This window comes from Chamaea fasciata, unplaced genomic scaffold, assembly GCF_029207755.1.
Source record: "Chamaea fasciata isolate MVZ Bird 193981 ecotype frontalis unplaced genomic scaffold, bChaFas1.0.hap1 SCAF_14, whole genome shotgun sequence".
NCBI classification, from domain to species: domain Eukaryota; kingdom Metazoa; phylum Chordata; class Aves; order Passeriformes; family Sylviidae; genus Chamaea; species Chamaea fasciata.
Genome location: NW_027094099.1, coordinates 17049302 through 17062658, shown reverse-complemented (window position 1 = coordinate 17062658; position 13357 = coordinate 17049302). Strand labels below are relative to the sequence as shown.

General features: G+C 39.0%; 1 protein-coding gene across 8 annotated transcripts in view; it reads right to left on the bottom strand.

The window, feature by feature from the left end:
- MEF2A (myocyte enhancer factor 2A) overlaps positions 1-13357 on the bottom strand; it is an 81742-nt gene that overhangs the window by 41751 nt on the left and 26634 nt on the right. For all 8 annotated transcript variants that reach the window (XM_066196343.1, XM_066196339.1, XM_066196336.1 and 5 more), the window contains exons 2-3: positions 6037-6234; positions 1368-1571 (exon numbers count right to left, since the gene is read on the bottom strand). In XM_066196343.1, the coding sequence (XP_066052440.1) occupies positions 1368-1571; positions 6037-6090 (258 nt within the window). In that variant the 5' untranslated portion in view covers positions 6091-6234. The remainder of the gene's footprint in view (positions 1-1367; positions 1572-6036; positions 6235-13357) is intronic.

Here is a 13357-nt window from a genome sequence, read left to right as displayed (position 1 = left end):
GAGGTCCTTAGTCCTTGTGATGGGAAGAAGCACCATTACCACAAATCACAACACAAAGAGGCCCTACATGCAGAACAAAACCCAGCTGAACTTGCATCCCTGTCTCAAATTCATGTCTGTCACAATCCAAAGCTCATTCTGCAGGAATTAGGTTTTCCCTTCCTCTCCAGTGGCTATCCCTTATTTATGCTAATCCAGTGACTAAGCCTTCAACTCTTCATGGCTTGTATTATCCCTCTCTTTAGAACTCAATGCTGAAGACAGAAGTTGGGGAGGGTTCTTTTCTGATCATAAAAGACAAGTTGACAAATTAGCAGGGAATTTTCCCAGAAAGAAATATAAAGCATTTGTCTGTATCTCCGTTTTGTCAATCTGATTTTTTGCTTGCACGCTCATGTACAAGATCAGCTAGTACCATCCCTGTACTCAGATCCCCTTGGCAATAGGCTCTTCAGCTATTCAAGGCTAATCATTATTCTGAAATCATTCCTAAAAAGCAAAGCATTTGTTCAGAAGACAACTTCAGAATTTAAATTAAACCCTTAAGTCAGCCACCTGTTTTGGTCTATTTACAGGACTACTGGAGACATGCTCTGAAATGCAGTTACAGTACATCAAGGCTCCAACTGCCACGAAAATCCTTGAATTCTACTGCACCTAATTTAGAAATTATGTACTGAAAAGAGTTTCTATTTAAAGCTCAAGCATTATAAAAGTAGATGAAACCAATACCTTGGAGTAAATATATTCCTGTTATTCTATTACTGCAGAAACTGCAGTCGTGCTGCTGCTATTTTAATTGACAGTCACTGGACAACAAATTCAATTAAGTTCATTTATTCCACAGATTCTCTTTTTTTGGCTTTTTTTTTTTGGCTAAACGGGGCAGCAGAGGTGGTGGCTGATTTGATCCATGTTTAAGATGTGACTGGTAAAGTGGCTACTACCTCAGAGGAGAAAAAGGGCCAACTATAATTGTCTGTTAGGCTGAGGGCACTCTTCTGACCTTCCTCTCCCACTCAGTCGATTTTTTTTCTCCCCATTAAAACCTTGAACATTTCTCCCCCTCCTTCCCCAGAAAAACAACCATTTTTCACACCTCTATTTCCATTGCCAAATGTGATTGAAATCAAACATGTTTCCCAGAAACTGGCAGGGGGTGGAGGGCAGATGGGAAAACAACATGGCTGTAAAGACAAGTCATTGCCTTAGAGAAACCAGACTAAAAGCAGTAGTTCACATTTTATAACACAGTATTAAATAACTTTAAAACATTTCGGTTAAAATATCTTAAAAAGACTCTACATTGTTCTATATTTTAATTATGAAGGAGATAAGAAGACTGGCGTGTCTTTTCAAATTGTTACCTCAACGATGTCTGAGTTGGTTCTGCTTTCGTGGGGCTCGTTGTATTCTGTGTATTTTAGTAGAACTTTGTCCATGTCAGTGCTGGCATACTGAAAGAGTTTGTTAGAGCTGTTAAAAATGATGAGTGCTATTTCACAGTCACAGAGCACACTCAACTCATAGGCCTTCTTCATTAATCCAAACTTCCTCTTTGTAAAGGTGACCTAGAGAAGAAAGAATAATGATTTATTTTTTTTTTTAAACACATGACAAGGGTTTGAAGGAAAATAATCAAGGAATACACCAACTGGGCCTACACCATTTATTTCTACTGTCATATGCAGCTTAACACAATATAATATATAAAACCTGCAATACCTGGTGCCAGTTTTAGGGTCTAATGTTCTCTATTAGATTAAGTTAAACAATTACACACCCTCAACTCTTCCACTGGTAAATAACTACCAAGAAGAGTTAAATTTTAGTTAGAATTTTAGTTGGAATAGGATAATTTAGTTTTATTTCCTCTGTTCAACAGACTGATTTTCCAGGTATCACAATATTTTCTTCTGTGGTACTTACAACCTTAATTATAGTAAAATCAAAGAAAACAGAACAATCAATGGAAGTAACACTGTTACTATGCACTTCTAATTATGCAAAGCTAAGAAATACAGCTATTTTGTTGCTATTAAGTAATCTAATCAGATTCACTTCTAATTTGACTTCTGCCACTTGGAAACATCAGGACACAATAATTCTGTCCAGTTAAAACTGCTGTGGGGAAACAAATCCATTACAGACAATCACACAGGAGCATTTGCCCATCAAGGAAGGAGGAAACAGTTATGAAAGTTACCACCAGCTACGATAAAAAAAAGTTTAAAAATTATTCCTTTCACAAGAACAGCAGCTAAGGATATGAAAGTGTCAATGCATTACAATTCCAAGCATGAGCCTCTGTGGCAGGTGAGTGACCCACACACCCCACATCCAACACACAACAGTCAATGAGCTTTTGCAAGAGAGGAATGAAGTAAGACACAAGAAACAATCAAACCTGTTCTCTGGGTTTCTGTAGTTTAATTACCAAGCTGTACATCAAGTTTTTTGGAAAATGGATGGGAAACTTCTTCTGTATTTATACACCTGAAGGCTTTTCTCTCCTCATTATCTCACACATATTACTTTCTTAATACCATTAATAATACAAAATATATCCTCTTCTTCCCACCACGTTAACAGCCTCAGAGGATACACAGATCCAGCTGTTGTCCTTCTGACACACACAAAAGGTAATTGCCTGAGTATGAGCAGCTATAGGGTGGTACTGCTGCTTAGTGTTTGTCAGGAAAAAGGCATCATAAACAAGATGTGTGTGTGCTGTGTCACCCGGAGAAGTCCTCAGACAAAAGAATGAAGGTTTACTGCCACCGAGGACCAGCAGGATCCTGGACAAGAGCTCTTCATTTCTTTACTGGAATTTCATCTTTCTCACCTCTTGCAAAGGCAGCTTCAGTTGGGAGTCTCAGCTGGCACCAGCTTCTCACTTGGTGCTTGGACGGTGCTGAGCACAAACCCCTCTGCCAAAGCACTCCAAGCCTTACTTCAATGCACACAGATGATTTTAAACTCAGTTTTCATCTCAGAAGCCAAAAGCAGGCTTAGTTCTGTAAATTTCTCTTTTTTTCCCCTTCCATTTAGGACTACATCAAACCCAAAAAATATGTCTCTTTATTGCAGGTAAATCATTTCCCCAGCACTATTTTAATATTGCTTAGCAAAAAAAAAAAATGTGTGAGGAGGAGACAGCAAAGGCAGCAAGATTGAGCTCCTTTGATATCTAATTTACTGCACTGGAGTCTCTTCAGCTTAATGAAGATAAATGTCCTACAGCTCATTCAAGCAGATAAAGCTGCTTAATTAATAATACAATGACAGTCTCATGACAATCATAATCCCCCTGAGGAATGGTCTATATATTCTGTTTTGAGCTCACATACAATCCCATCAGAAATAAGATGCTTCTAACAAAACAGTAGTTTTTCTTCCCACACAAGTTGTATGAACTTGCTTTGCAGGCAAAGCTCTGTCCCATTCTACTTATATTTTCAAACAAAAATAATCTAAACCTCAAACTAAACATCCAACCAGGACATCATAGGCACGTTCTTGAGTGATCTACTCACCAGAGATACATGGCAAAGAAAAACTGACAGGACACAACTGAACTGCACTTTCTGTCCAAAACAAACCCTGAATGCCCTACTCATCTGGGTCAATGAAAAAATCTCAAAGGAAATACCTCATAAATGCCCAGTGCATCAGGGCATTCTAATGTGTTAAAATTCTATATCCTGGCTACCAAAATCACAGGACACCAGTGAGGATAAAGGCCATTGATACTTCTACGTATAAAAAGTAAGATTCCACTAACAAAAACTATTTAATCTCTCTAAAACCTTTTAAAAAAAAGATGCAGTGTGTTTTCATCTGAGTTTCCACAGAAAAAGCATAATGCAAGCCTAATTTTATTTTTAGGTTAGAGCTTAAATCTTCTTCCTCGTCACCACATAGCCCAACAAGGTGCCAGGCAAGAATCTGCCAGAAACAAAACTAGAATGTAACCTCCCTGTTTTGCTTCACTCACAGCAATGGTGTAAGTGGTCTAAAATTTTATACAAATGCACTGATTCTCTTCCTTTCCATTGTTTCATTCTGAACAATGGGATGGGGATTCAAAAGAAAAAAACAATTCCTCCTGAAAAAAAACACCTCACCAAAGTCAGGGTAGAAGCGTAACGCTGTTTGTTTCTCAAGCAGAACAAAACCAAGGTTGCCTAACTTAATCCAGATTCATAAAAAGAGTAATAAGTGGGATTAATTTCCACCTCTTCCACGTGCTTTAAGTTGTAGAGCAAGATCTGAAAAGAACTGAAGTCATTAATTCATCTACTTTTACTACGTGTACTTAAGACATTTATCTACATCAAACATAAAGTCACTGGGTGATTAAAGCTATTCAAACACAATACTTGGCTTTCTCCCAAACTCCAATAATACTTTTCTTGCTATATATAGACTTCTCAGAGTTTACATTGCTTTAAAGTGATACAGGGAGAAAAACAATCTTGATTTTGCCAACAAAACAATGGGCTCTGAGCTGATGTGTCAGCAGCAAGAGAGTCCCATGGAATTCTGACACTACCCCAACGTCAGGCTGCTGCTCACAAGTTGAAAAAGGAAACCAAACAGCAGGAAGGGAACAGAACAAAACAGCAGTACACCACTATATAAGTCCATATTTTGCCTGCATCCTGAATTCTGGGTCCCTTGGCCATCAAAAATAATGGAGCAATACTCCAGACGGTTGAGGGAAAAGGAGCAAGAGGTGTGGGACAAATTCTGTATTAAAACAACTAAGCAAACAAGGCAGCTATAGCCTGAAGAAAACCTGATTTTAAGAGAAAACAAGCAAATGTGGCCAGACTCTAAATAGGAAGTCACTGTTGCCTCTTCCATACAAGAGCTAAGTAACTGGCAGAACCACGACAAAGGGTAAATAAAATGGTGTTTCTTGAAACAACAGGCAATAGAGCCTTAGGAAAGTCCAGACAGAAGATGTTGTAAATGCTGCCATGTTCTAAGGGCTCAAAGGATAACTGAACAACTTCACTGCTGGGGGGTGGAGCAAACAAACAAACAAAAAATCCATTAATGGTTACTAAATCTACGGAAACCACATCCAGCTCAGGAAATCCCTGAGCTAAGAATAGTTAAAAGCTGGAAGAGGATTACAGGGTCGTGTAACATGTGCATCTCCAGCCCACACGTATTTGCTCATGACCATCACTGGACAAAAGAAGTTGGCCCAGCAGCACCTCTGGCCTCAGCCACCAGCACTGCTCTTAAAGATCTTCAGTCATTGCTGAAATAATCTGCCTTTAAAATGATAGCATCCAGTTATCCCACTAGATATTTCAGTGTCCAATTAAAGTTTTATTTTGTATCTCATGTAGCAATTTAGGAGTTAAGAGGAAACATTACTGCAAGTCTCATCAACTTTTGGTACTTTTCAAGTTCACAGGGCACCTCTCTCTTAGGGCACAAGCAGCCAGGTGAGCAGCTTTCCCCAAAACACTCAGTTTGAGCCCTCCTCCCTTCCGACTGACCATTTTTTTAAAGACTGTTGTGGCAAACAGCTCTTAAAAAAATACAAATCGATATAAATCTTTTAAATAGAACGTTAACAGAATTTGTTACTGTAGCCAAAGCACTGTAGCTACTGCCCACAGCTAACCCCAACTCCTCTGTCCAAGTGCTACAGAAAATACCTTTACTAGATCCTTCCTGAATTTCTCGTCCTTTCTCTGTCGCCAGTAGTAAGTGTTCATGTGTCTGTTTAAAAACATCCCTCCACTCTACTGGTAATGCAGTAGGGTACCATTTCAATAGGAACAGCAATTTTAAATTTTGAGTAGTAAGAGTTATTACTTATAAATAAAATTTTTTCATCAAACAGTCATAAAATCATTGAGATTTCTTATTCATATTCTGGCAAGGGCATCCATGGATACACGAAGACAAAGCTCAGCTTTAGAACAGTGAATTAGGATGAATGCATTCAAACTTCCCATTAATTTTTAAGATTACTGATGGACCTGTTCGTGCAGACTTCTTATTTCTCACCTGCCTATTCCGTTCATCCATTATTCTCGTGATCTGTATTTTCTTTCTCCCCATTTTCGCCTCTTCTTTCTTTTGCTTAGCAATCCAGAAATGAACTAATCCAAGAAATGTCCCTCTTCAGTGTTCTAACACATGATACAGTTTTCTTTAACTTTGTCTTCAGCTTGAGAAATGATTCCTACTTCTTCTTACAAGCACCTAAAAAAAATTGAAAATATTAATGTACAAATTACTAGAAAGGAAGTATCATTAAAAGCCCATAGAGCCAAAAAACATGTGTATTATGAAATTTCAGTGAGAAATCAAGTGTTTTCATTAGCAAAGTCTTATACCACATGCCCTCTTCCAATTAAACTCCAACTGGTTTGCCGCATTCTACCTACAAATTACAGACCTCAAATGACCAAAAATTTCACACATTCCCAACTGAATGCCTTAAAAATACAATTGTCCAAGTGACTGGTGCTCGTCACTCTAAGCTTTAGGCCTTTAGTTATCTGAGGTTTCACACATTTCCAAGTTTTGGTAAAGTCCATTCAATATTTTAGGAAACCTTAAAAAGAAACATTTTGTGTTGCTTGTTTCCTCTCGTAAAATTATCACAAAAATAACAAAACAAAATCATGAGAATAACAAGTCTCCATTGCTAAGCCAAATTACATCTCCTTTTGTGAACCCATACCCTTTTGCAGCCCAGTACCTGTTTCACTGTTACGCTGTTCACCAAGACAAATGTGCAGGAAACTTGAAAATGCAGTGTGCCACCACATTTAAATCTGCACTGAACTACCTGATATTTAACAAACTTTAAATGTGTTTTCAGTAAAAAAAAAAAAAATGCTAAGCAACATACTGTTTGAATTCCAGGATAACATCAGTTGAAGAAAACTGGAGAACAATTTAAATGAAATGGCCTCTAGAACATAAAGGGTACACTAGAATGTATAAAGAGGAAATAGGTACATCTTATTTCTCTTATTACCACCCAATACTCATTCAAAGGGGTAAAACCAGCCCCAATATCAGCTGATCACCTCTCTAACTTCCCAACCCAAAACACCTTCTGAAGTCAAGCCCTGCATGTTTTAATCTGGATGTCACCACGCCGTATCCTTGAGGCCACGAGTAGAAAGTGGTGCAACCACATCACCATCAGCCAGCTAATGAGCACAGACAGCAGAGAGGCGATTAGTCACAGGCTGCACTTCACAATACATTCAATTTACACCCAGGAGACAGACATGATGTTCTTGGGAGAAAAAAAAAAAAAAACAGAGGTGGAGGAACATCACAAAATGAAGGGATGTCATTTTCTATTTACCTGACAGCAACAAAGGACTGCTTTAAAAAAAAAATCGCAAAATGCCCAAGAGTATTTAGAAATACTATTTAATGGAATTTAAAATCAAATCAACACACAGTATGATGTCCACTGGTCTAAAGGATATGCGCTAAACACTGTCTATAAAGCAAAACATTTGAAAACAGCCATCTCAACACTGCACTGCTTTTGTTTTCTGCATGCAAAAGATTTCTTCCAAGGTGCTGCTAAGAGGGTAATTAACAGCCAGTGAAGACCAGATGAACCAGCCTCTATCCAACCAACAGCACACAGGGAATATCTTCCAGGGAAACAACAGTTGGCAGATCGATTTATCCCACTTTTGTTAAAAAAAAATTCTCAGCTCATGCTATGATCACACATTAAATTTAGTTCTGGAAAAATCTGGTTGCATCCCTTGAACATACCTAATCAAAGGATCTCAAAATTTGTTTTCTCCTTCATGTGTGGCTTCATTTTTTTTAAACCTGCCATGTATTATTGAACCAATTCTCTGAACACAGAATTACCAGAGTCCTTCCTGTGCTCCCCTCCATTATCACTAGCACACAGAAATGGCCACCACACGAGGCCAAAGATCCATCTGGTGCGGCATTTTATCTGCCACTATTAGCACATATCATTAGGATGGTCAAGGAAGAACACAGGAATAGAATAATAAAAATATAAACCACATATTAGGTGGGGTTTTTTTTGAATCAGGAACTTCTGGAGTTGTTCTGCCTCCTGCAACACATGCTCAAAAGCAAGTCTATGCAGTGAATACAATAAGGAACTCCAGAGAAGAGGGAGAGAGGAAGATAAATATGATGTGAGATTATGCAATATATACACCAAAGAATACAAAATAAGAGATGCACAAATGTTTTGTATGAGCTAATGGAAGGCACAGTAGCAGGGAAACACTGTTGTCTGCTCTGTGTACTGTCACACAAAGGGAAATGGGAAACAGGAATTTTCAGCAACATTTCGTTACAGCTTTGGGGTGTCATTTCAGGTCTTTTACAATGCTTATGCTCTATTAGGCACAAAAGCCTCAAGCTATTTCCCATTTATGACAGTTCACTGTTCCCTCTCATCTCAGGTCTGACTTTCTTCAACCTTCAATACTCAGAAATTCCCAATTTCTATTTGCCCGTGTGTCCATCCCAGTCCAGGCTCTCCTCCCTCTCCCACAGGTTGCTATGGACACCAGAACCTGCCTTGGAACTGCATTTCCCAAAGGCAGCCCTGCTCTGGGATGCAGCATCCCTGTCGTTCTGGACTCCCACACAAGGTGATTTCCAAAGCTCAGAACTGAAACGGAAGTTGGGCTTGAGCTGAGGGCAGAAAGGACCTTGACACAGCTGCAGAATCAGAGAAACCTGTGCAGTAAAAAAATCACTTTTCATGCATGCTCAGAACATCCCAATGGGAACTTACTGCCAGTGACACGGGCATGGTACATTTCTAATGAGAAGAATGACTTTTCCTTTTATTCATCCTTGATCATGTCGCAGTTGTGGTTTTATTTTCTATCCTGACTAGCAACAAAACGATTTAAGATGAGACGTAAGACTGGATCCAACATAGGGCTCCATCAGAAACATAACTAGCAGAGTTTTCATTTTGCTAAATCACAGCTGCATTACAAACACACATTAGGTGAAGGTCTTCATTCACAAAGCCATTTCATCTATATTATCAACACACTTCTGCCCAAATAAAGGAAAATCTGCTGATACACGCATAAAGATCAACCCACATTTATATGTGAGAGTAAATATGAAACTAACACGAAGTAACCTTGATGAAGGTAATGCTCTACTTCCTGAAGTGACAGAATCCAATCACAGCCACCAAAGCTGCTTCACATTGCTTGCACGTGCACACACAAGCAAAAATCAGTTTGTCTTAAAGAAGGACTTCAGGCATCTATTAAACAAAATAATTGGAGTAAGAAGAGAAAAAGAAGGAAAAAAATCCCACATGCTTCATTATGAGCTTCAAACAGAAAATAATGTCAACTTGCAATAAAGGCAAGAAAAACTGTATTTGTAGTTGTCCAGATAATAGCCTCTCTTAGTGTTTAAAAGTAAATGATTCCAAATTTTCTGGATTTATTCTCTTCCCCAAAACATGTGAAAGCAGGCCACTAATTACTGACAGGCAACAGAACCACATGCAGAAACACACCCTCACCACTGCACATCTTCAGGAGCTCATCTGAGTCTGTTGTCAAGATTGCTTTCAGTTTCACAGATTGTTGAGAGAGACTGAACTTTAAAGCAAGGAAACTGTATCTGACCTATTTAAAACGACTCTTTCAAGGGTTCAGTGGAAACACATTATATCTGTGCAAAACTGCACAAGGTCTGGAAGCCTCCTGGCAGAACAGGTTAGGAAAAACTGTGTCAGAATCATACTCCTTCCATTTAATTTCCTTTTATTTCCCTCCGAGTCTGTTTTCTTGGAACTTCCATTGCACCACCATGGTTACAGGTTACATGTGACAGTCGCCGTCTCCTCACGGCTCATTTACCGCCGTGCACACAAAGGAACGAGTGTCCTGACGTCAGATCATTTGCATGAGAACACGGATCTGCAGAGATGCATCTCACACCAGCCTTGGCTGCGGCTTTCTAAACGGCACACAGTCGTTTTCACTAAAGCAAGATTAATAGGTCTTTTTCTAGTCTTAAAGGAGCCTGAGGAGATATTTTTGTAGATTTGCCCCCTCAGCACGGACTGATGAGCACAGACTGATCAGCTGCTGGTTATTCTGACACTTTGCACACTCGCATCAGCAGAATATAAAAATTCCCGTTCCCAGCAGCACAGAGATGAGCCCCACCACGTGTTGGCTGCTGCACACCAACAACCAGGTACCACAGAGCATCTCATTTTTCTACAGTGCTAATAATGGACAAACGTCAGTGTCCTCTCTCCCTGCTCCACAGTGCTGAGAAGTAGCCAGGGGAAAAAAAGGGAGTCAAAGAATGTCTTCACCAAAGTAATTTATCGAAAGGTTAAAGGGCTGTGTGGAGCAAGGTCAAACATGATTCCCAGACTCCATTTCAGTGTCCAGAAGTGAGAGAGAAGAACATTTTCTTCTTCTTCAGAACCTCAAAGAGATGCAACCCACAAGAAGTAAGCATACAACTCCAAACACCTTTTTTTTTCTAAAACCCATACAAATTACACAAAATAAATTCACTCAGATATGACCGGACTTGAGGTCCATGGGATGTCATCTCTGTGCTCTAAACATTCCACCAGCCCCGCTCTAAACCCCATTGCTACCACCTGGAAGCATTTTAATTTGAAAATTAAAATTCCCAGCCAAGGGATCTTACACACCTTTATGTCTGCACTTAACAGAGACCACACTCACATCCTCGCTGGGGTTTTTGCAGAGGTGTGCAAAGCCAGTGCCAGAGTTTCCTCCAGCCACATTTCTCTAGCCCTGTCACCATACCCTGCTGTAAGCAATGTCAGGTAGAACTGTTAACCCCTTCCAAAACAAGGGTACATGCTGTCATTTATCTCTCCCTACTTGCTGCACCACAATCTTCGGAAATAAATCTTTTTTCCATCCTCAGTTTAGAAACCATTCTTCTCCATCCAAGCAGAGCCTCACAGTAAATGAGAGTGGCCTCACAGCTTCAAGGTCCTTAGCCACCAAGTGATACACAAGCATTGTTATAAAACAATAATACAACCCTTAGCCAAATTTACTCTTTTTTCTAAAGTGGGACAACGTAAAAAAACAGGAAGCCATAAACAATTCTTTATTGATATTCTGGTTTTATGCATCATAAAACACTTGTTTCTTTCAGCTGGGAAGAACAAGGCACACCTTTGGTACAAGACAATTTAAATAAACTGTACTTTTAAGATTTGTGGAGTTTTGCAGCCAAACACAGTCCTCAGCTCCCAAACTAACACCAAGTCTATTTTTGAGCTCCTAGTTTGTAAGTAACAGAGCTTTTCAAATTATGTTTTGAAGGCATATTAGAAAAGACCATAAAGTATTTTCAAAAAATATCCTTAGTGCAGAACTACACCTTCCAAGTGCTACTTCAGTCTGCTGTTGCTCCAAAAGGCTCTTTCTGCCATTCTCCTCCAGGCACTCAGTCCAGCCTCGGGTGAAGTGGAAAAACTCCATTTTCTTGCACACAGAACTACAGAAATCTGAACTGTATCAAAAATGAGCTAAGATTCAAATGCCTGTTTTAAAAACAGGTTTTCTTACTCCTAGAATGCACTTTTCTTTTTTTAAGTTCCATTTTTCCTGACCTGACAGACCAGTTTTCCAGAACTACCAGCACCAGCTGTGACAGCACATGGACTCCTGGACAAAGTGACAAATGTGGCCTTGCCCAGGGACAGCCAGGAATTCTGCTCTGGTTAGTTACTGTCAATTAAATGGGTTCAGTTTTTAATGATACTCAATATTCTTGGCCTACTCTTCAGTCCAAAGAATCTCTGTCATCCTACTGTGAGCATTTATAATTTATACTCCCTAGAACCAAAGCAGCCATTTTCAGGATTTCTCTTTAAGCATATATATTTACTACATCTTTTCTAAGTAACACTAAATTCTATTTTATTATCCCCATCCATAACTTTGGTCTTTTCTAAACTAATTGATCCTTGCATTCTCAAAAAAACATTAGAGCACAGTTAGAAAGTAAAGATCTGGAAACTGCTGAGCTAACAGTGGAGAAAGACCACAGAAAGAGAACTAAACTTTCAATACTGGATTAAAATCCAATTTTAGATACAAGCAGAATATAAAATATTAAGTAATCACAAGAATTCTGCTGCCAGACTTCTACAAACAGATTAAGAAAACAACTGCATGACTGAAGAGCTGTCTGGAAAACATGCTACAGAGAGTTTCTTAAGAAACTTGCTCCTAATTTATCATGTAATCTGTTGAAAGAAGCGACTTTTCCGTGGTGTACAGAAATAGCCACAAAGATGATTCGGGACACTCTTAACAAAACAAAACCCAATGTTTAAAAGCTGAGGCCAAAAGGGCTGATTTCCCAGTGAATGAACCAGAGCTTCTACAACAACTATGTCAGTCTGATCACAATTTCAGAACTTTTGATTGGATAAGTTCTCCCTTTTTTTCCCTACATACAGCTGTAGATGCAGAAATCTAAACTTAAGTTTGGATATGATTGCTCCATAACAAAAGAACATTTGCAGGTTTTTAATTAGTGTAAAATTGTTGCTTGACAGCGTTCACAATGACAAGCTCAAAGTGCAACTCAAAGCATTTAAACCCAGCTTTTAACCCCACAGACATCTGTACATTATAAGCCATGTAAGAGGGAAGGTTTCTTTCCTGAAGCAAGACATACATCTAAAACACATGAAATGTTTTTCAAGATCAAACACATTTGCGTCATTCTTATCAGGAATTTGTACTAGCTGTGGAACTTAATTACCAAGTGGCCAAAAAATGGCACAGAAGCACATTTGTGTTATTACAGCTCCTCCTGGGCTTAAACACGGGGAGCCACCAGCTGAACCCTCCAAAATGCTGATAAGAACACGTCTGCCAGAGGTGGCTTTAACCTATACACCACTGGGCCCACAACAAAAAGCTGCCACAGAACAGCACTCCTTTGTACAGGAGACAAAACCCTGTGAAATGGATTTTTTATGTTAGTCTTGGGATGGGGATCACCAAAACCTTGCTGCTGTTCTCAGAGGGGAAAATAAATTCATTTCTTTAAAGGCAGCCTAATGATGATTGGGTGAGAGTCAGCTGAACAAGACACCTTCACACTGCACTGGTGATTAACTGAACAACAAATAACTAACAGTGTAATCAATTCAAAAATTAATTTTTATATTTTTCTTCATCTTACAATGAGAGAGAATAAAATACAAACAAAGTACTGTTCAGTTTCTTATTAATATATTTACCAACCAGAATAGAACTTTCTGGTCTTGCAACATGTTAATACTTCATTAATCTTC